The following is a 24,957-nucleotide window of genomic DNA, read 5'->3' as shown; positions in this document are numbered from 1 at the left end:
TGTGTACGAGGAATAATCGATCCGCGAGAGCAAGGCGGATGATAGCGACGGTACTGTCTGTCAACGTGCACGAGGATCGCCGCCCGATTCGGGAGGATCGCAGAGGATCAAGGTTCAACGCGTTGTCGGCCGACGCGGAGCGATGTTCGCCAGATCGACCATCCTTGTCGCGGCGCTCTGCCTCTGGACCACGGCCGGTAAGACGTCCTCTATTTTTCCTCGCTCGCCGAGCGCTTTTTGCCAGGTCTCCGCGCCGCGAATTGTCCACAACGTACCACTTAATATGTGTTACATTTTCTACTTCGTACTGATTTGCATGCGACTTAGCATTGGGTACCGTAACTCGCCGCCGAAGTGGAATCGCCGTGTTTTCTGGGACACTTCGCGGAAAAATCTTCCTTCGAACTTTCAGTGGTTAAAAATATATTTATTTCTTTATCGAATATACAATTTATTTGAATTATTTCTACTCGAATATACATAATATGTATGTATATAGAGAGGTTTAAGAATAAAGGGCCGTGTGCACCTATTATTACTCCATATTTTAACAAAACATAAAATATTCTTAAATAAGTTGAAATTTTGGCTAAGGTGAAAATATTGCACAATTTTTAGCATTGAAAAAATGAAAAAACAATTACAATCGAGAAGTCCTGAAGGGCTGCAGGGAATGATATAAAGATCATATCTTAATTTATTTTCATGTCCATTTGCTTTTGTTTAAAAGTTTAATTTACTTAAAAACATAGCCCAGAAAGTAATGGAAAATTATGCGTCAATTATAGATGTCCGTCACTGTGTCCATCTGTAATACTGTAATTATAAGATGATGATAATTAGCATTATAAATAATGAAGCATTATTCGTAATTAACGATAATTAGAAAATATTTGCTTACAATCAAGTGTAAAATTATAAAACGAGTAGTTTTATTAGATTTTTACGATTTCCTTTACAGTTTCAGTGAAAAGAAAGAGTTGCAAAGAAAATGGATATCGTTCGTCGTCCTATATTTTCTCGAATGATTGAATAGCTGTAATAAACAAACAGAATTTTAGAACGACATTATTTAGAAACTAGTAGAACTCGCATTTAGCAGACCCCGTAGAAAGGTACTTAAATATCACCACTTTCGAATACCAATGATAAAGGAGATAGCGTGCATACCTCGCTAGCTGGTTTTTTGAGCGAAAAGGTCAGCATCTAATTTTCTCAAAAATAAATAATCCGGTCTTTCCTGTTACCGTTTTTGCTCTTAAGATATATTCGTGTTGGAAATTTTATTTCCACCAACTGGCATGTTTCTGTAGCATATGGTTCTTGGAAAAGCTTCGATAATTCGATGAACTGCCTTTCTAAATTTAAATTTTTTATCATACTGGATGGCAATCAATTGATGGTAGATTGTTTGGAATCTGTTAAACGAAATAGGTAGAGTAACACAGTGTTGTGAATATGGAAAGCTTTGGAGAAGCATCGCAAAGAAAACGATGATGCTTGAATTTTGTGAGAATTTGTGATTTTGTAAGAATTTGTGATTTTGTAAGAATTTGATATATTGTAAGAATTTGCAATTTTGTGAGAATTTGCAATTTTGTAAGAATTTGCAATTTTGTGAGAATTTGCAATTTTTTAAGAATTTGAAATTTTGTGAGACTTTACAATTCTGCAAGAATTTACAATTTTATGTTTGTTCCTGTTCAATTACTTTTCTTTTCGTTCATGTGTCTTATAATTACCTAATTAATTGCACACCCTTTTCTCCCCAACAATTCACAACAAAATGTATCAAAGACTTGAAAAGAGAACATTCATTCGCGAATCGCAAAATTCGAAGCACATTTCACTGCAGAACTGTTTAAATGTATTTGTGTGTTTACTGTAGCCGTGCTCTTGTAGCCTATACTTTCTAATATATCCCGGAGAAAGCGTCGAGGAGACTTCTTCCGATGCACGGGTTCGGACAACCGTGAAACCAGATTGTGGATAGTTTAAAATTACGAAATGAAAGAATATCTTCTGGAACAATCGTTCGATCTCTATCACGACTAACATCGCACCGGTTTCGTTAATTTTTGTTCCACCTGATGACTATTTAATTACGTGAGATTAAATTACGTTGATTGATTTTAAAAACTGCTAATTTCTTACATTTATTGATCTGAAGCGTCAACAATCGGGGCAAAACTGTAATTTTTATGATCTTTAATTGTTTGAACTAATTGCAGGCCAACCAGAATATGTGCAACATTTTTTAAATTTTCGTTATAAATAAAAAATTTAAGAAATGCGAACTATTTGTTCTTTTCATTATTCACAGTTATAGCAAAATTTAAAAGATGCACTCTAATTATGATCTTGTATACCAGTTCCCCTATCATCGAAAAGAATAATATTATAATCAATACAATACAAGTCGAATGATAGAAATCCTATAACAGAAAGTGGATGTCCAGAGCCCAGAAAGGGGTAAATTTAAAAATTACCAACCACTCTAGATTAAGATTTCTAAATATCTTACTCCAAAATTATTAAATTCGTAAAAATGCTCTCAAAAAATGCATCAAAATTTAGCAGATGAATAAATTAATTTTTACATACGTGACAACAAAAGCAACAAAAGTTCGGACACATTGCGTACAATCAACGGCGACGATCATTTCTGCAGTAATTGATAAGCGACGATCATACATCACTTCGTTGTCTACCCGTGAAGTTTTAATTGTACCGCATCCAAAGGGACTCGCCCTGTTAAGTAAACACAATACAAAGTACAGTGCCGCCTTGTCTCACATCCACGCAACATTCCTCTTACGTTGCACGAACGATTCCCTTTCTCTTCCACGTAAACGCCGCCTGAGAAGCCACCTATAAAAATTACCATTACAACGTCCACGGTCGCGCTTTTCGCACAATCTACCGGCGACGCCGCCATTTTCCGTGAACTAATTTATACGTCATCTAACGGGGATTTACATAGATCATATCAGACGTTTAAATACTCGATCTCGGCTTGATAGCGAACACTATCATTCTAATATTAATTGGTACTGTTATTCCGCTGTTAATTGTTACTGTTACTTAATTATTCATTATTACAGCTATTCAAGTAGTCATTATTATTATTATTTTGATATTAACCGTTACTGTTATTTAATTAGTGATTATTACTGCTGTTTAGCTACTAATTATTATATCTATTTAATCATTAATTATTACAGCTATTTAACCATTAATTATTACTGCTATTTGCTATTTATTATTATTATTATTTTACTATTAACTATTACTATTATTGAACTATTATTCAATGTTTGATCAAAAATGTATCAATTCTTTATCAAATAATTTATTGGAAAGTGCATAATATTTCTAATTCAAATAACAATAGAAAAAGAGTCAACAATCACTTTCAATCGCATGAACAAAACTCTATTTTTTAAGTCTTCGTTGCAGTATCTCCTATGCAATCATGTTTCTATTACTTTTCTACTCACAGTCGCCATTTTTGTTTCCACTTCTACCACTAGGAATGTTCTATTCGGTGACTTGAATTTTTCCTCCGTTCCGGTTCGGCACGAAATAATCCGTGAAAATCGAGTTTTGCATAAAGAGACAGCACTGAAAATCCATCTTTCTCTCTCGTTTCCCCGAGCGATTCCGCGCCCGGCACGGCGACTTTCGCGTTAATACCATTAGCGAATAATCAGCGCGAATTGAACGCATTAGCGGACAATTCCGGCGATTCGTTAAAAGGTAAAAAAAAAGCGCCGCGAAAATCTTACGGGCTTCCTAGGCGGAGAAGGAATAGAAAGTTTTCACACGTCGGTGCGACAAAACACACACTTGCTTGCTCGAGTAACGTTCTCCCCCCTCTCCTCCTCCGTCGATCGCATACCGTTTACGCGAGGGTTTTCCCAATTGTCTGACCGCGTTGCAATAGATCCGACTGCGCCGACTTGTCCGGTTTAATGTCAAGCGATTGGATTGAAACGAGATATTCGAAAGAAATGTCTTGCATAAGATCTCGAATGGTATATGGAAACGTTTTTCTAGGTTTTCGAGGTATTTTTAGCGATATAAAAATTTCGTTCGCGAATAAATCTAGCATAAATACGAAGATCAGAGATTCTTTTTTAGAATGGCGTTCTAAAAACTTCATTTACAATTTTCTGGCAATTTTATTCGACAGAAATTCTTTCATCGTTCGAAGCAATAGCAAAGATTTAAATAAACATTCTAGCTGTTTTTAAACATTTTAAGCTGTTTAATTCAGGTCTGAAAAAGTTATCGCGTTTTAGTAGTCCGAATATTAATGGGAGTCTCTGTATATAGAACCATTTGACCGATGGTGGCAGGTTCAATGTAAAGTTCTGTTCTGTTTCGACATTTCTGCAAATACCGATGACACAGCGTCTGACACTTTAACACTTTACCGAACGGTAGCCTACGAATCGATCATTATGGCGACCAATAATTTGCCATCTGTTATTAAGAAAACAGTGTTAGATTGTACTACTGTACTCTCCAATATTATTATATAGGTTTTTAAATATTAGATAGCTTTTATGATTAGTAGAACGAATGAAATAAAATTGGAAGCTAAAATTTAATATTGAGCTACTGTAAGCACCAATATTATCATATAATTTTTGAATATTGGATATCTTTTGCGATTAACGAAATAAATAAGATAAAAATAGAAACAAAAGTTTAACATCGAGCTACTATTTAAATATTAAATACCCTTCGATATTAACAAGGTAAATAGAATAAAAATAAAATAAATGACATAGATAAAATAAGTATAGTTTAATATCAATGTTCTGAAAATATAAAAATGTTAATAGATTCAATTGCCCTATAATAACAGAGATATTTACAGCCAAATAACCGGATGGTAAAATCTTAATCTGTTCAACTGTGATAAATCGACGAAGCGCGAGAGCGGTCCGCCGTAGACAGCTCTGAATTCCTTCAAGGTGATCAAGTCGTATCGCCCACCCAGTATAACGTTACGTAGCGGCGCAAGCGTCGTATAATTTTCTATGGCTCGCTTAAACGATAGAAAGTTCGTTATCGTTTGCGAACGAAAGCTGGACCTGCCCGGAAGAAAGACCATCGAATTCGTATCCACGGTGGCTCTGACGTCAACGGAGAACGTGTTGTCGACGGACCGGATACACGGAGGGTCGCAACAACGATTCGAAAGGGGCCGCCATTTTTTCTCTCTTTCTCGTTTTTAATGACCCACGGGGAGAACCAAAGCCCGGAGAACTTTCACTACGGTGAGGTCATCGTCGGTCCTTAAATATTCGTCCGTGTGACGCTTCACTTTCGTACAGGCCGGCACACAAGCACGAACAAAAATATTTAACGCATCGAGAGGACCGTTTCACAGCGGCCGAGGAGATTCGTCTGGTTCTCTCCATCTTGAAGTGAAAGTTCAGACGGCGGGGCCTTTCCCACACGGAAGGTCCTTTGCAAGGATGCACGTTATCCGAAGCGTTCCATATACGCCCCGGTTAAAACTCCGATTTTCTACTCCATCGACTTTCCTCGGCAACGTTTCATAATAAAGAAGACTCGAAGTGCAACAATATTGCAACGCGAAATGTAGCTTTGAAAATCGATCATTTTTTCCACGGAGTGTACCAATTCGTGGATGAAATTTAAACCTAAAATTCGGCGCGAGAAATCAACGCATTCTTTCGATCACGTGTCACTGATAGTACATTTGTTATTTTAATGCGATTTTTATAAGTCGAATTGAGTATTTTAGAACCTTGAAAACTGGTAAATAATTTTAACTATAACAATGTCGCACGAAATGTTTAAGAAGTTTAAAGAGGCTCTTGAAAAAGATACCAGAATATATTAAATTTCAAGTTGAAATCAATTTATTCGAGTTTGTTCAAAATGAAAATACTAACCAAAAGAATTATAAAAACGCAGTGCTCGATTCTATAAAAATTATCAGAATAAAACTAATAACTTCTAAACTAATTTATTTAGTTAACTTGCTATTTGAAATTCCGTTTGAAATGTACGACGTTCATAGTCTGCTAATATTGTTTAAATAATGCCTGACTGAGCAGAACTTTATGCTACATAAAATCCTTAAAATTTAAGACACTTTCAACTGTACGTACAGATAATATTGATAATAATACGTGCGAGATAATATTGTATTTTACAAATTGTTGGACAAACTCTTTTACACGTTGTCATCGAAATCAGAGTTTTCGGTTTGGCAGGGTTTGCTCGCGGAACACGAAGATGATCGCTCGATTGCACCTGAGTTTTTATGCGTTGTCTAGCGACCTAATTACTTGCGGCTCGACGCTTCAACCGTTAACTTCTTAACCAGACAGTTCTCCGATTTCACGGTCTAACACCAATTTTGCGTCTCGGTAACCAGAAGACGACTCTGTTAGATTTTCATGGCGTAAACACGAATCGGAAAAACATCGTCCCGGTTTCAGTTTCGAAAAGCAACTCACATTTTCAATTTCTACGATCTTATCTGCGAATAATTTTCACACGAACGACAATCAAATTTAGAATTTAGATTTCGTTTTCAATCGACAAAACTGAGTTCGTCTGCCACGTTACGAGCTATTGTTAACACTTTACCAACCCTTAAATCGGTTTTCCCACCCCGAAAGGTAGTCTGTGTACTGATTGTCGTCAAATAATATTATTATATAATTTTTTCAATATTCGAAACCTTTCGCGGTTAATAAAATAAAAATGGAAACTGAAATTTAACGTTGAGCCACTGTAAACTCTAATATTAATATATAATCTTTTAAATATTAGATATCTTTCGCGATTAATAAAATAATCGGAGCAAAAGCAAAGTATAAAAATAGATAAAACAAATATTATTTAATGCCAATTAATTCTGAAAGTATAAATATTTTAATACATTTAATTACCCTATAATATCCTAGAAATATTTACGGCCGAATAACCGGTCGGTAAATTATTAATTATTATCCTAACCATTATTTTATGCATACATTTGCATCTGTTTTATATTGAATCAGCACGAACGAAGCATTATTTCGTCTACCCTGTTCCCAAACTCTCTATAATTTTATTTTCTCGCTGCGAACCGTTTTCCGCTCGAATTCCTCGCGCCTGTTTCTTCTCTGTCGCAAAAAAATACTTGAAGGGGATACGAAGAAACGGTTAAAAAGTCGTTCCCGGAACACATTCCTGCGATAGATGATTGACGGATACTCCCCAGCTATTCCTTTCGTTTGGAGAACAAATATTTGTTCGCCGTAAACGATCTTTTCGAACAAGTAACTCGAATTGTTCGAATATTCTATGAGGAGTGTTTCGAAACCTTCGACCTTCTGGCTTCAGAAGAATCGAGTTTTCTGCTCTCTATTGTTTCTAGAGCTACGGAGAGATTGTAACATTATCGATAATCGATTAAGATTTGATTTAAAGTAAACAGGATTTTAATACATTTTTTTAGTATTACGTTTTATTGTTAAATGGAGCTAAATTATTCAGGTAGCGTATTTTGAACGTTTCATCCCTTATACATATAGTGAACATAGTGAATATAGTGAATATGGTGATAATAAATAAAGGTAAATTATATAAGCTTTTATTATTTCAGATGTAATTATTTTTTAATGATTACTTGGATATTTTTGCAGCTTCTTTGGTGAATATATTTCTTTATCTTGTTTTTAATTATTACAAAACTGTGGTACCAATGCACATATAAGAACGTTGTATATAGTAGTATTATTAATATTAATTTAAAATATTGTATTATTAATATTAGTATTAAAATGGTATACGTTACAAGAGTTTGATCATTTAAAACAAAGATATAATGATAAATAAAAGTAAGTGTACGCTCTTTAAAACTAAACTTTCATCAAACCAGATAACCTGTAAAAATATCTTTAGAAAAATTGTAATTGATTGAGACAACAGGGGAAAATTAAGAAATTACATTTCTCAATATTTTTAAAGTTGTAATGCATCAACTTTTTGCTTTATCAAAGCTCCTTCATTTATCGTTCTGAAGTATTCAACCCTTAAACGCCACAAAATCCAGAGCAAGGGAAACCATTTTATAATTATTATTCCTGCAATACCATTGCAATATTAAGCCTAAATTTCACTAAAAAAAATTTCTATTAAGACAAAAGTATCGTATTTTTAATTTGACGAATTATCGATATAATAATATTTTTCAATATCACCGCGTATACCTTTCAGCGACAAATTGATATCACAGTGCACAATATTATAAGTGATATAACACAACTCTCCCCCAGATGAGGAAATAGCTTCTAGCTCTTATGAGCCCTAATCTGTGGAAAGATCAGCGATAAATAGAAGAATTGAACGGGCACAAATGCTCTCGGCGTCGGATCTACGGGCAAAGGCGGCCCGAACAAGACGGAGAAAGTGGGACGATGAAAGTGCGACCAAACGACTAGCCTGACACTGTCTGTCTGCCTCCTCTGCCTCTATGTGTGGTGTGTGTGTGTGTGTGCACCACCGGCCGCCATCGAATCATGGTCTTTTTCGTCGGCGCGGCGCGGCGCGACGTCGAAAACGCAGGGATCCACTTGTTGCCGGCCGTTCGCAAGAGTCGCGGACGCCGCACGCGAATCGGATCGTTCCACTTAGGAGGGTGGTTAGGCGATACGAAAACGAACAAAACATTCGACATAGTACACTCACCACTCACACCGATCATTAATTTTTCATTGATTTCTTTGCGACCATTGAACCGTGAAAACATTGATTTTGTTAATAAACCAATTAGTTTCTTATAATAAACATGGGAGGAATGTAATATTGGTTTTGTCGACAGCTTGACAGCCACGATGGAAATTTAAACAATTTTATAAGATTAAAGTAGTTAATGTAATTATATTAAAATTGCACAGCAGAATTATATGGCATTAATTATTTTTTCAACGTTCTTACCTTTTGCAAGTATTAATGTAATTAAGAAACTCTGCCAAACACGAAATGGTGATATGTCAGTCGAAATGTTAATACTGTAATTGTTATACACTTTTTGAATAGTGTAATTATATTTTATTAATAATATAAATAGGATAAATTTCGTTAATGATATAAGAAACGAAATATTTTAGATGATATTCCACCATTTTCTAGAATAAACTGTTTCTAGCGAGACTCATTTCTTAAATTCCCATGCGCGTGTGTGTTCTGTTCATTAACGTTGCCATCACCTGTTAATATTTTCATGGTACGAACCGTACCGTGACTCAGACCGTATACAATGTCCGCAAAAATTACAGTTACCTAAGAGCCGAGAGAAAATAACAGTATATTGCGTAAATTTTAATATAAAAAGGATCTACGTCGACGCTTAACTAATCTACGAAAACCACTTTTTTCTTAAATTACGATTTTTAATATTGCGTCTTTAAAATTGAAAACGATTTTTAAATGACACTCAAAATTGAAAATTTCTCTGTCGACTAAATATTTTATTTTTAATTTAATTTCTGTGTGTAATTTAAATTCTACTTGCAATTTTAAATTCTACATGTAATTTTAAATTCTACTTCTGATTGAAATTTTATTCGCAAATAAACTTTGTTTGCGATCAAACTTTTATTTGCAATTCAAGCTTTATTTATATATTTATATATCATTTATACATAAATATATTTTAATGTTAGCTAACCAGAAAAAATAATTAAGCGCTATACATCGCACATCGACGCTTCCTTATTGGCAAGATGTCACTCAACGATATCTTCCCCCTGAATTATTCATTATTAAATCGAAGCGAAATGAAGCTGCGATATCGGATGTTAATTTATTCGATTCGCGGGGAAACGTAGCGTAAACTATCTCGGGCGATACGATGCAATCACCGTTCGGACGAGGGAATCGTCCTCGTGAATTGTTCAGTTTCATCGAGGTTACCCGGCACCTGGACAAATGAACGATGACTACGTTCTATAACGTGGCTTCTTTCATCGCGGGCCCGGCGCATTACAATATAGCCGCTTCTTGATTTCCAGCGCGTTATAGCGGTATTGAAGTCACTGCACCGTGAGAATACAGTTACGCGGTATTCCCTCGTGAATAATGGCGGCCATTAGCTTCGCGGAGGGGACAGCCAAGATGGAGAAAACGCAATCCTATTAGAACTTTCAATAATTTTTTTTCGCCCGTTCCGCGAAAGAAAGACAAGGGGGACCACCGCGTCGGACGTTTTCCGTCGGGCTCACTCGCGTAATCCTTCATTCTTGAGAGCCACGCATACTTATGCAAATACTATTCTTGTTAGGAATCGCGAAGCGCGGCGGTTAATTGAACGTCAACGGATTGCGCAGAGTGCACGCGATAATAATGCTGGGATTGAATGTTGATTGCGGCTCCATTTAATTCAGAAAACATAAATGTAAATAAAATATAAATATAAATAAAAAATAGATATAAATATAAATGTAAATGAAATATAAATATAAATTTTTGGCAACAGTTTACAAGGATTAATGGAGTACCACTAATAAGAGAACTATGAGAATGGACAAATATTTGATATACCTTATACATTTATAAAGTATTTTAAATAATTTTCTTTTTCATTTTCTTTGAATTTCTCACGGTGACAAAAATTGTTGAATGACAATAGACGATACCCTATTTTCTTGCATCGGTGAAACAATGATACACAGATTATGAAAAATAGTTATGATAATACTTAAACAGATTTTGACATTAAAATAGCAGCACCAAATTAATAAAAACTTGTTGGCAATGTAAAATGTCCAATTTCAGTGTCGGCAAAAGGGTAGAATGAGAAGAAAAATACAAAATTTATTTGGAACTTAAAAAATTGAATGTAAGGTTAAGAATAGGCTTCTAAATAAAACATAATGTCACAGTTTATAAATAATTATAAATGCAATGTAGCCGTAATTGAACAAAATTTGTTACATCTTTCCGAGTAAATAGAATCTGTATTCGGATAACAGGCCAATTATCGTTAACGAAAATTCGAAGATCACGGTCTCGAGCCGTGGCACGGAAGGTTACACTCTACTTGACGATATGAACTCGAAATCCAAGAAGGAACGGATATCAAGGTCGATCTCTCAGGCCTCCCACAGCTCTCTCTCATTACCGTTCGGTAAATCTGAAGGTAATTAGAGCCCGGGCCGTAGGAGCCGCGCGCAGTTATAGTGTTCGAACGCGAATTGGATCCGAAAAGTTGTAGCAAACGTCGTGTTTCGACGATTTTCAAATATTTTGTTTTCGATTCGCGAACGAGCAAATTTTTAGAGATGAAAAAAGCAAAACCGAAGAGAATACGGAACAAAGGTATTTTTGTTTCAAGCTTGGTAAATATTTTGCCGGACTAGGATTGTTGCAGCGTCATCTTTTTAGTGGACAAGCATAGTTGCGTAAACGTTATGGAAGGACGCGACTTATGTCTGGGAGCATCAACGGCGAGAATTTTATAGAAATGTCTTGGCCGTGAAAGTCTCGTGTCCTCGATGGACAGCGTTCCCTCGCGCTCCGTTTTTATCTTCTTTATTCGCCTTTTAGTTTTTACTGCCCACGGAAGCATTTGTATATTGATCGATTCAAGGATGCAAGAATTATCTACAGCGTGGTCCTCGTTAATATTCGGCTACTTTTTCAAACTCAATAACTCGTTTAAGCCAATTTTAACAGAGTTATTTAAATTGTTTTTTTAGATGATATTTAGGGAAATATATTTGCAAAATTTTATTTGAAAATATATTAACAAATAAATTATTACTATTGAAGTGGACAATTTTTAATAGTCGATAGCTAGACGAATTCAACGTCATAAAATTATTATCTATATAAAATATATAAAGTAGATCAATCATATTAATAAATGGGATAATTAAACCTCTTAATAGACAAGGATTATTTTACAATTGCTTTCTACAATGATATTGCAAGTTAAAATTTTTCAAAGCACTATATGTGCACAATATTTTTTGATATAATAAGTTCGCACGAGTTTGAAGATCAGCGGTCATAATTGCGGATTGATTTGCGGTTGCAGGAGGTCAATTTAGCGACAACACGCCGCCCGTGATGTCGATAGACCGAAATCTGGTGCTTCGAGACACCGAGCCTGTGGGTAGCGTCGTGACTAGAGCCCGCGCCGAGGATAATGAACAGGATCAGCTGACCTATGGTCTGGAATCCATTGGCCACAGCTACAATGGCGATGACACTCCGCAAACACCTCTTCCCTTCTTCATCGACAACAGCACTGGCATTATCTACGTCAACGAAACGCTCAAAGACAGGGTGAGTACCATTTTTATGCCTCGACACTATTATGGTACCCCCTGCTTTCTACGAACTTCAATCGCTATCTGACTTGTCCCAACAGGTGCGAAAAATTATCAACCCCTGTGCGGTTCACATGGTGGAAATTCATGCATTTTCTAGTTTAATCGGTCTTTCTTTTTTATAGTTCAATCCACTGTTTGATGTTAGCTTAACGAAATGATAAAATACGATGGAAGCATTAATAACTGCGTTTTGTGAATATAGTCTTTAACCCATTAACTGCCAAGTTTTTCTTGTAATTTTTGACAGAAAAATTCAGGTATATGAACAAACAGTTGTGTAACGATATAATTATATTCGAATGACATTTTTGATATTCTATATTTTTTAAAAAGTTCCAAATGGGGATTGTGACAGGTTGTATGAATAAAAATTAATAAGAGAAGATTTTTTTATCGTATGAATTATTTTATATATTCTAAATTATACATTTATGTATGGTATTTAATTGTAACATAAAAACCAAACCAAAACTATCATTCTTTAAATATGATATTCTATATTTTTTAAGAAGTCCCAAATGGGGGTAGTGGCAGTTAATGGGTTAGGAAAATCTAGGATGAGATAACGTTTAATCATCGGATTAGTCGACACTCCATTGTTCGTGTCTAACATGCGCATAGTTTATTCGCTATTTACTTACTATCTGAGAAAACTGACAAATTGACAAGATGGACAGATACGTTTAAAGACAGCTCTACGGTACCATAATTCCTTTCCCCGATTAAACCAAGCGGCTATCACGACGAGCCACGTCTGTTGAATAGACAGGGTGTGGTAGGGACTTTACACCGAACATCTTTTAACGTTTCCACGGGCGTATGAGTAAGCGGTCTGGCGATGCAGTTGCAACAGGATGATGGTGGGACGATGTCGATTAATTCATGTGGCACACGGTTTCCGTCTTTTTGAGCCTTCCTCGTCCCATGTAAATACCTGTTTACCCTCGACTGACTAACGTTCGATTCTTTAGCAAATTCTGCCGCCGATAAGGATGAATTCCTGGCCGACATCTCATTCACGTGATAATTCTGCGCTTCCTCAGGGTGTCTGAAGGATCGTTCGTCGTTCGACTGACTTTAACATTATACTAACAAGCTAGACAAAATGAACGGTCTCAGACGTTTTTATTTCGCAACTATTAAAATTGTAGAAATACTTTTTTGAAGATCAGCGAATACATTAATATTGTAACAACAATCTTGTATGTCAGAGCTTTAATAACAGATTAAGGGTGGTCATATTCTGATATATTAACCTACATTATAAGGTGGCCATAGTTTCGTACTTTTAAGCAACTGTACTAAAAATACTAATAATAATAGCAGACGGAAGAATTTTAGCAAAAAGGTTGCTTAAATAATTATTTAATATTCCTAGAAACAGGTTTCAAAAATCTTAGAGTAGCGTGTCGATGCAACCTAGTTTATATTACCATAAAAATGGCGAACCATAAAACAGCAAAGTACAAGAATTATTAAGCATTATTATTATTATTATTATTAGTAAATTATGAATTAAATAAATTCGCGCGTAAAATGGAAAAGTCATGGATAATCAATTATTTATACCGAATAGAGATGTCTGAATTCTTGTATTTGAATATCTTCGATTACAAAGGTTTAATTAAATAAAATCAAGCAATTGAACCAATCAGTCGTAACATCCTCCTGCGTTCACGGTCCTTTCGATTTCTGTACAATGCGCGCAGAAGCATTCGCGTGTACGGCTCGACGATTCGCCGGCTTCTCCACTTCGCGTCTCATAAAATTAACCTTCCCAAGTGGATGTTCTATGCGCACCGTTGCGCAGACCTGGTCTTCCATTCCCTCGCGGCAACCTCCATTCATACCGTGCTCATTTCGATTTTAATTACCATCCGAAAAAGAACTTTTGATTAGATTCGAAGATCGGCCGCCGCGAAAGATCACGGAAAGATTTGTTGTTTTGCAAACCATGCGATAATTAATCAAATCTTCTCCTACTTCTGTTCATTTATACGAAATGGTAATTTATCCGAGATTAGCCAGGTTTTTAATTAATTAAAACGGTACCCGTGAATTTAATTACTTACCCCCGTTTTTGCTATTATCGTATCTGCATACCATCGTTGCTGTATTCAAATGGAATAAGTTATAAACAATATTACTCATTTAGGAAACAATTTTCACACATTAATTTCTTAATTATTTTGTATATAAATTAAATTGAATACGAGGTTTTTAAGGGTTGAAAAAGACGAAATGACAAAACTAAGATGCTTCCTGAGAAATTTCTTGCATTTTTAAGCATGCGTTAAATATTTCACCGCAAAATACGGTTTCAAGACTGCAATTTCGTCGCTTTATTTTGTGGATGGCAAAGCGTTAGGGGTTGAGTCGCGCCGTCGGCGGGGTAAAAGGAGCGTCTCGGGGCCGTTTATTTTGGAACGATGAGAACGTAACACGACCAGCCACATACGGCCGATGCCCAGAGATTGAACGTCGTTTCTTGCCACTTGGTTCCAGGGAGGCCAGAACCTGTTCCTCTACGTGACCGTCTCCGATGGCCAGCTCACGACAAAGACCGAGGTCTACGTCACCATTAAAAACACTTCGGGCCCCAATGGAGGACACACCAGGTAGGTTAACTGTCAGGGACAGCATCGGTGAACCGATTGAGATCAGAGCCGCGATACCACGACTTCCTATCCCCTGCAAATCCGCAGACTTCTGTCTTTCCAATGTTTTTTGCTAGCACCAGCAACCTACCGCATTCTACGTACAGTTTCATAACGAGCAACGGTGGACTTTCGTGAATTTTTTCTGGGAGTATTAATTACGTCGAACGGTTGTTAAAACTTGTAATCGAAATTAACGATCATAAAAGTTATAAGATTTTTTAGTAGACTTTTTGGTAGATTTTTTAGTACATATTTGTTTTCGTACCAATTAAACGTTCTTTATCCTAAATTAAAATTGAAATAAATAGCTTCCGAGGGGAAGCTATGATCTTTTTATTTTTATGTTTCAGTCGTCGATTGGGATAGCATGAAATTAATGATGAATCGATACACCCGTAGCAACGTGTCAGTGCTCTTTCCATTTCGGCGAATAAGTTGTTCACAGGGGTTGGGGATTAATTTAAATACTTAATATTGTATAAAACGGGACTTCCGTTTAAGAATGTGGTAAAGCGTGTAGACGTAAACGTCTTCCTAACTACGAATGCATTATACGCTACTGAAACTTCGTAATTACCATGGTAGCAGATTTTATGTCTGCAATGAACGATAAATAGGCGAAACACGAAATAAGAAAACGCAACAGAAGAAATTTAAAATGCGACTATATTATTTCTAAATTAATAAGATTGCAAAAGATGAAATCAGGTCTATAATTATTATTATTTATTATTAGTAATTTATTTATGAAACCCTGTAAGATTTTCCGTTAACCCAGCAATATTGCTACTAAATTGTTTCAACAATAAACCTACGAGGTCTAAACTTTGATTTTTAATAGAAGCAGCTTGCTGGTTTCAATTATTATGAAATAAAAAAAGGTGGAACCGGTTATATGACCGACAGCGTTTAGTATTAACGAGATACCGAATCTTGTCCTTTCTACGACAATTTTAAATTGACAATTTATTTACAACTTATTAGACGCCGAGAGATTATTAATGAATATCCGCTATTCGATGCGACGCTGGATGTCGCATTACCTTTATACATGCTACATCAGTATTAATACCATACAGATGTGAATTAGGTTTGAACTACATTTTGGCAATAATTATCAGTCCGGATATTGCACGGATATGATCCATTGAATTGTTATTTACGGTATATCGGGATGTGTAACACGGATTTGAATTTATAGTACCACGGTGCATTCTAAACATTAAAATGCATATCAAGCTGCGCGTGTTCGCGTTGAAGCAACGAGAAACGCTAACTTGTACGTCATTTGGGAAGTAACACCGACGAGGAAAACTTCGACTTTCGTGTCAAAGCAACGCTTCTTCTTAGCGACAAGCTGTTATTAGTAGAGTTACTTTGCTGGAAGTTGTTAATGATGACGCTAATTGCGGTCATTGACCAAGCGACATTTATCAGAATGTAGAAACCCAGGTTGTATATGCATCGGAGCACGGTGGCTAAACTGCAAATATTTATCCAAAATTGGAGTAATTAGCTGAAGTAATTTCAAGAAGCGGCAATCAGATTGAAGATTACTTCTCTCGTGCTTACGTTCCTATGCAGCCATGCATTTGCCATAAATACATAAAATCCACAATCCAGCAATGCTTTTTTTATAGATAAACTTCTTGCAGCTTTAATTTTCATTTTAATCATTTTAATTGTCACTTTAATCATTTTATTCTTCACTTTAATCATCTTAATCTTCACTCTAATCATTTTAATCTTCACTTTACCGCTCCAAATAGAAACAGACATCGATCATTACAAAAACCAAGGAACTGCGATAAAAGATAATTAATTATCGCTTTACTTTGGGTACATAATTACAAATTCCAGGTCAATTGAGCAACAGACTCTTTGACCATCGAATTTAGAAGACAAGCGACTCGCCAATGAATCAGATCCATTAAAAATACGTTAGCCGAGACGAAACCTACAGCTGCGACGAGTCATGGCAACGTGAACGATTCAGGTCGACGCGGTCAGGCCCTGTTACTGCACACCTGGTTTTTAAACGAGCGCGCATTATACAGGGTGTCCCAAAATTGTGCCGCTTCGGGGAAATTAGAGGTTCCTGAGGTAATTTCAAGTAACTTCTTCATTGACGCGAATGCAATCCGTGGCTTTGTTCACGAGTTATTGAGGCAAAACAGTGACCAATGAGAGACGAGATGAGATGGCGCAAGATGGCTGAGTCAATGAACGTCACTGGGCTTTGACCGTCCATTAGCTCGGCCGCTTAACGCCAGCGGAGCTCGCCTGTCATTGGTCAGTGTTCTTTTGTTAATAACTCGTAGACAAAAGAGCGGATTGCATTTGCGTTAAGGAAAAAGTTGCTTGAAATGGAGTCGGGAACCTCTCATTTCCTGGAAGTACCATAATTTTGGCACAGTTTGTACGATGCACGTTAATTTTTTCACTTATCACCGAGATGGAATAAAATTCAATAAACGCAGTTGTTTAATAAACACAGCTACAACTAAGCGTTGAAACAACGTGTAATTTGCTTAATCCTTTCACATAATGTTTTTCGACACGCAAGACGTGCCACGTATCTTACATTCGCGTTGCACACCGTGCGGCAACGGGGCCCGCGACGTCCTTTTGGCCACCGAAGTTCGACGCACCTCGAAAAGTCGGTCGCAAATTGTATGAAAGATGAAACCTTTATGAGGGTCACGCCGGGTAGGATGATGGAACGAGCTGAATCCGTGTAATGCACGTGTCGGGGCACAGTTAAAGGCCTTCCCTATTGAGTACCTTCGCGCGCAGGCAGAGAAGGGCGGCTAAAGAAAAGCGCCGGGTTGTAAGGAGGAGCCAATTTAGCTCTCGCAAGACACACCTATAGAAATCGTAGATGCTAACTTGTTCCGTTTGTGTAGCGACGAACCATCCCTCCCCGCGCGTCATTGAACGGTGTCCCCGAGGGCGAGAGTATCGATTCCGCGCTTTTAAATGCAACTTGACTTAAACCACCCGTGAAAAGAATCGCTGACGATATTTCGTATTAAGAAATTCAACGGAGTCCCTTGGACGCACATCGATGGCTCGCGTTTTTACTTTTTTATTTCGGTGGTGGAAGACGGGCCGGGGCGATAGCAATTGCTGAGAACTCTTTCGTGAATCGGTCTGCGGAACTTCCTACTGAGCAGCTTGCGGGGACTTGTGCGAATTTAGAAATCGGTTTTCAGATAGTATTTCGATTGCGAGAGATAAGTTCGAGATTTAAAATAATAAAGAGTTACGATACTGATTTCTTCGCGACTATTTATTCGAAACCTCAAATCTAGATAGAATTTGGAAAATGAAGATCTGAATATTTTGATAATCGTTTTGACAATATTTAGAGTTCGTTATTTCTTTATCTAGGAGTTAAAATGTGTCATGGTAGATGCTAATTTGTATTTATATTCGTGACGTAATTTGTATGAAATTCGTGACATGTGCGCTCGACTTTACGCCACTAAAATGCACTACAAGTATTTATTTTATTAATAAAATACAGTACCTTTTTAATCGTCCAAATAAGGTTGTCGTAGCTCACGCACAGCTGGCAACTGCATAAAAATATCAATGATACCACAATTCGACCGCGATGTTAATTCTATGTCAATTCTATAGGTAATTCTATGTTCTTTCATCATCAGGAATCCTTTCCCGGGGCAACACGGGTCCTCGGGCAGAATAAGACCGCCCCTTCTGGGCCTGCCGAGCCTGCAGAACTACCCGAGACCAGGATTACCTCATAAGCCAGCGTTACCATCGCCGCCGGTCTCTATACCGGTTTCTATACCAAAAACTACCAGGTTGCAGCCGGAGGAGGTGAAGCAACCCGCGGGGAAGACAGATGACAATGCTGTCGGCCCTCACGTACGATCTATGGAGGAGAACGAGGTCGAGGGCCCACCATTGAGCTCGAAAATAACACCTGCCGAGGCACCACCCTCTCAAGACATTTCGATGACTTTGGTGCCAGTCACAGCCGTCTGTGTACTGGTGGTCGGCCTTGGTATGGGTGCCTGGTCTCTGCGAAATAAATTCTGCAGCACCAAGAAATCGAAGAAAGACACGGTGCGTAGATCCGTGAAATTATTTTCAGGATCTCTTATCGAAAATGATGCGAATATATAAAGACAAATATCTATTTATAATCATATCTGTTCGTTTAATCCTATTATATATACTAATTATATATTATATATATAATTGTTATTTAAATTGTGTTCTTTTTCAAACGCGAAAGATGGTTCCAAAAAGTGGCTACGTATTTTCAATACTATTTATTATCGCAACTGCAGTAAAATGCAGTTAATAATTAGTGAAATTAAATATGATATTCCTAGAGAACTTTTTCGCAATTTTCTTTTATTATCAAATGACGGTTTCGTTTGCAGAATAAAAATCCTCAGACGTTAAATGACAACGTAGCGTCTCCGTTAATTATATGCGGTTTGTCAAAAAGCGATTTAGTTATGTTTGAAATTTTCAGAATATCCCGTGTATATTTTTAATATCCGTCTAATATTTGTTGCAGAAAGAGCAAGCTTCGGTGAGCGTTTCAAATATATCGGACGATCCATCTCTCGTTTTAAAAAGGTGGCGTGGCCCGAAGGCTCATAACAATCGATACGAGCCCTGGGAAAAAGACAGTCAAGCCGGTGCACAGAATAAACAAGAAGATAAATGGGAATTTCCTCGACACCGACTGAAGGTCAGTGACAGGGTTAAGTGGCAATAGGGATCTTAGGACACACTCGGTGTTCATGAAAAATATATTCGAATTATAAAATTTCATTTTAAAAAACGTGAAACACTCTATTCATTCTTTAGGTATCCACTTGCTAAGAATTTTTTATTACCATCTCATGCAACTCTGTAAATCCTACAATTTTCATTAGCAACACTCTTTTCTACCGTTTTATTCTTTTTCATTGTTTTATTATTTTCTACTGTTTTACACTCTTCTCTATTATGCAAAGTATCAAAGATATCTCAAGAGGTTTAGACAAACATTAGTAAAAGTTCGACGATCGGTAAAACACAGATGATAACTTGTTTGCGATTGTGACAGGTCTTCAATATTCTCGGGGAGGGTTGTTTCGGACAAGTCTGGAAATGCGAGGCCCTGGACATAGACGGGAAGTCGGGAACGACCATAGTTGCGGTGAAAACTTTGAAAGAGAACGCGACGGAGAGGGAACGGCTGGATCTCGCGCAGGAGCTCCGGGTCATGAAGAATCTCGATCCTCATCCTAACGTTGTTAGGCTGCTGGGATGTTGTACAGAACGCGAACCCATGTTCGTTATATTAGAGTACGTTAGCGGCGGAAAGTTACAAAGCTTTCTGAGAGCATCGAGGGAAGAAAGAAACCACGGTGGACCCGGATTAACGTCCAGAGATCTCACCGGTTTCGTTTATCAGGTACACCGGTGATGTTTTTAACGGTCGACCACGATGAAAGCTAAGACACTATTTTCTTCAATAATTTAACAGTTTAATATCGAATGATATTATGAAAGGAACGTTCGATTAATATTTGTCCATTGCTACATGTAGATATTTTTATATCTGTAAAGTAAAATTTTAAGTTTAGACATTGAGCTATATAAATAATAATAATGATAAAAATAATGACGCGAATAATTAATAATCGGACCGACAATATCACACGCTTATCATAGCTTAATTGAAGCTTTTGAAATAGTTGCACTGAAATGTAAAGAACAAGCTAACACCAATTCGACATCACCAAAAATTAGAACAATTACATTTTCAACGGACTATGCACAAGCCAGCCAATAAATTATTTCAGTAACGTCGACTGGTAACGTTGCGAGTGACGTCGCAGTTTTCGTTCGCGTCCGCGGATGACTGGCGACCGCCTAAAACGACTCGTGTTTTACAGATAGCCAAAGGTATGGAGTACTTGGCGTCCAAAGGAATCATACACAGGGATCTAGCCGCGAGGAACATATTGATTGACGAAAACCGCGCGTGCAAAGTCGCGGACTTCGGGTTCGCCCGAGACGTGGCTGCCAATCAAATATATGAAAGGAAGTCTGAGGGCAGGCTGCCCATTAGGTGGATGGCGCCGGAGAGCTTGTACGATAACATATTTTCCGTGAAATCGGATATATGGAGCTTCGGCGTATTGATTTGGGAGATCGTTACGTTGGGGTCCACGCCTTATCCCGGATTGGCGGCTGCTGAGGTATACATCTCTTCGACTAATTAATCCAAACCTAATACATAGCGCAACTAATAGAGTCGTATGGAATCACTCTATTATTTATATGCGGATGTTAGAAAAGCTATTTTCTCTGGGCTATTAATTTATCAGAACTGGGAGGAAGACGTTCGTTCTCCTCATTAGACGGTCTATTTTGTTTCTTAGAAGACGAGAAGACATTTTGTGAAGTCTAGTTAAAGATCTAAGAATGATAACACGACCAAAAATCCTGCAGTCTAATTCAATTAAGCATAGCTATAGTGCTTTCTCTGTAACGTCGCGAGACGTAGCAAAGAGAGCTGTTGAAAGATTAAAAACATTTAATAATGTTTTAGTAGTAATCCCTTTGATTTACTACAATTATTAAGAGTCTTTCGAGTCGCTCCTATTTTTTACAACAGATGCAATCAATTAAAGATCCACAGTGTAGCTGTGACTAACTAGCACTGATTGTCTATTGACTCGCTGCTGCCTCGCAATTGGTTACGAGGTGGCAGAAATAAAACCGCGACGTTATGGAGGGAACAGAACCACAAAAATGGATTATTCAAAAGGAAACGGATTTCGAATGTTTTGAAATATCTGTTGCAGGTGATGAGAAGGATCAAAGAAGGCTACAGGCTGGACAGGCCAGAACACTGTAAGAGAGAACTGTACAACATCATGTACTATTGCTGGGACAAGGACCCAGCCTGCAGGCCCTCCTTCGGTGAACTGGTCGGACTGACAGAGGGCCTCTTGCTAGATGAAACGGACTACATCGAATTGGATAGGTTCCCCGACCATTCGTATTACAACGTGCTCAATCTTAGCGGTGAAAAATTGTGAACGATATAGCCGAACTACGATTTTCGTTCCTGCTGTGAGAAGAACAAAGTGCGTAAGCAAAGTTTCAAAAGTATCGACCAGCTAAGCTCAGTAGAATTGACACGCCGTCTATTGCGAGTTGAGCCAAATAATTAATACTCTTGGTAATTCTAAGATAGATATTAGACTCTATAATCGTAGAGTTAGCGGATATTTAGATCCGATCGTCGAGAACCGAACGTTGACCACGGTTCGGTACGATTAGTGTACATAAGACGGAGACAGACTGAGAGAAGTTACCCGTTCGCGGCGTCGGCTGATGAGATTATTCAATTATCAATTTGCTTCTAAAAGAAAACGTCTTCTGCAAGATCAAATTTTGTTGTACCATGTGGTATAACTCAATTTTCAATTTTCATAGTTTTAGAGCTCTTTCCATTGCTGGTTGCACAATCGGGCGTAACGAGCTTGGAAAGTTGTACTTTCTTTTAAAAAAAGATCGTCGTCCATAAGTTGAACGATGTGATCGCTGGTTTAATAAAGTGACGCATCATTAACCTTTTTCGCGATTAGAACTGCCAGTGCGAGAACACTTTGATCCGCTCGCCAATTACAGTCGATTTAAAAGAAAGCGTAAAAGATTGACACGAGTTATTTATACGAACGCGTTGGTTGCTATGACGATCAACGATTATTGGCACGACTAACAATAAAGTTACATCGATCGTAACGTGCCGTGCGAGTATAAAACGATGAGCACGAATGCGATGTAATTATTACGATAATTTAACAGATTGATTCCCGCGATGAGCGTCACAGAGTGTCAGGATCGATCGGAGTTACTGAACGATGAGTTAAGCGAAATCACGCGTACGTGATCCCAGCCGTTAATCTTTGGTTTACAAGGGAATTCATGCGTAGGAAGCATTGTCCGTCATAGTATTACCAAACGCGATCGCGCGCCTTCCGCACGACAGAATGTATCGTGCGTTTAAATTTCGTTGATCAAAGTTTATCCGTTCGACTGTTACCAATTAAAGCGACTGATTTTTTTTAGTACGTTCTATCGTTAACACTAAAATTTTCACTTTTCATGCATTTTTATTTATCCGGATTTAGAAATTCATTGATAGAAGTTAAATATAAAATTCTCACGATTTTCTATTTTCTAGTTACACTGACAAAATTACTTTTGGATGTTGAAAGATAGATACACGCATTTGCTATTAGAACTTTTATTGTAGATGGTCAGAGGAATTGTAACTAGCCGGAGGTTAATTTAAAAATTTTTGACACTCTTTGAAATATTTCTAAAAATATTATAACTTTTTTTTTCGTTGCTGAATCTTATCGCCGATTTGAAAATTACAGCATCCCCTTTGCAACCATTATTTAAAACTCAATATTCGATCTTCTTTGGTTATTTTATCGAGTTTTACTGGAAGGTGTACAGCCAATTTGACGTGAGGGTTTTATAACACTATAATACGTGATCGATTCAGTTCCGAATAAATTGGCCAATATATTTCCAAACGTTTCAATTTGCAATATTTCTCAATCAATTGTTAGCAAATCAATTATTTCTATAGTGTCGAATAAAATTATATTTCTTACTCTTTATCTTCTATTCGTCGTCGGAATAAAATGTTGTCCAACTCCGATTACAATGCAGCGCTTGTAATTTTTACCTGATCACGCACTTGTTATGCAACTTACGTCGTTATGTAAATACGAAGAATAATTTATACTACAATTTGAGTTCACTGTAAAATTAATTTCAGACTAAGTTTATACACATGTATCTATCGGATTTGTATATAGGGTGAAACGAAAGGAAACTAACATACAAAGAGCACCGTGAACTAGTCACAGTTCCAATCAATTATATAATATTTTTAATAAAAAATATTAAGTAGAATATGGTAACTGGTGTCAGTCGTGCCTTAAGAAAAACAAAAGATCGAAAGTGTCTATCGCACGTCAATAAATTTTTCAGAGTCGAGTTTCTGCCAAAGGAACAACTCCGATTAAGAAAAATTCTTTTACAAATTGCTACGTAAGCTGGTTTTAAGTTAACAATTTCAGTCTACACTACACGATGAAATTATTTGAGATTCGTTACATTAAATACTCTGCAGCAATCAGTATGTAGAAATAAACACAATAGAAACGAATAAACGATCAGACGCGTGTGAAACTTTTCGCAGCGCATTTAAAACACACGATAAAAAATTATTGAGAAAACTCAGATAAGCGTCTACGTAAAGTAAACAAAATAAGTTGTTGTGGGAGGTTATTGGTCGGTCATTAGCGTTTACATTAAATCTCTTTTGTTAAAAGTCTAGTCGGTATTGTCTGGGCTCGCTATCATCGCGGAAAATTCTTGCCAATATATATTTGTTAGCCGTTTAATTATCCTCGGATAAAAAGATCTTGGAGAAACGCAACGTTATTTTGTATTGTATGGGAATTCCAAAGTAACATTGATCATAAAATTGATTGCAGACATTTTAAAACGGAAATGAATATACTTTAAACAAATTAATGAATATAAAGGCAGCTATAATTAAGTTATAATGACTCTGTGTTCATTGTACGAGGGTTAAACACGTTATAAACACGCAGTGTTATATATTTTTAACAGTTTCTTTTATATGTTGTAATAAATGGTGAATGCATTAAAATATATTTGATTCAAAAAAAGCTGCTAGATGCAGCGGAATTTAAGTAATATGAAAGTTATACTTTGATTTCGTGTATGGTGACGAAAAATAAATGGTCAACGATTTTATTGGAAGAGGAAGGCGCATTTTGTTAAAATAACACGCAACGGAATAGAAAAAGCTTTTTGTACGGGTT

At 36.9% G+C, this 24,957-nt stretch overlaps 1 protein-coding gene and 1 long non-coding RNA gene across 3 annotated transcripts; one reads left to right on the top strand and one right to left on the bottom strand.

Annotated features, from left to right (window-relative positions):
- The first annotated feature begins 58 nt into the window (after positions 1-58).
- On the top strand, positions 59-24,957 carry Cad96ca (tyrosine kinase receptor Cad96Ca). The gene is made up of 8 exons (XM_078184938.1): positions 59-197; positions 12,080-12,330; positions 14,883-14,995; positions 18,709-19,132; positions 19,596-19,772; positions 20,133-20,483; positions 20,968-21,273; positions 21,883-24,957. Exons 1-8 carry the CDS (start codon positions 143-145, stop codon positions 22,117-22,119), a joined length of 1,914 nt encoding a protein of 637 aa, XP_078041064.1. The 5' UTR covers positions 59-142; the 3' UTR covers positions 22,120-24,957.
- Positions 603-2,950, bottom strand: LOC144468845 (uncharacterized). 2 transcript variants are annotated; one of them, XR_013493878.1, is made up of 5 exons: positions 2,819-2,950; positions 2,605-2,751; positions 1,171-1,358; positions 902-1,036; positions 603-816 (listed from the first exon to the last, which is right to left on the bottom strand). It is a non-coding gene; the product is annotated as an uncharacterized LOC144468845 (long non-coding RNA). The 2 variants fall into 2 exon arrangements; XR_013493877.1 differs by having other exon boundaries at positions 2,605-2,863.

This window comes from Augochlora pura, chromosome 1, assembly GCF_028453695.1.
Source record: "Augochlora pura isolate Apur16 chromosome 1, APUR_v2.2.1, whole genome shotgun sequence".
Lineage (NCBI taxonomy): Eukaryota > Metazoa > Arthropoda > Insecta > Hymenoptera > Halictidae > Augochlora > Augochlora pura.
Note: the sequence above shows the minus strand (reverse complement) of the source record. Positions and strands in the feature narration are given on the sequence as shown.

Excerpts from the sequence above, each read along its gene's own strand:
- Cad96ca (XM_078184938.1), top strand. The coding sequence starts at position 143 with ATGTTCGCCAGATCGACCATCCTTGTCGCGGCGCTCTGCCTCTGGACC. Across the intron at positions 12,331-14,882 it reads ACGAAACGCTCAAAGACAGG|GGAGGCCAGAACCTGTTCCT; the intron begins GTGAGTACCATT and ends ACTTGGTTCCAG. Across the intron at positions 19,773-20,132 it reads TTCCTCGACACCGACTGAAG|GTCTTCAATATTCTCGGGGA; the intron begins GTCAGTGACAGG and ends CGATTGTGACAG.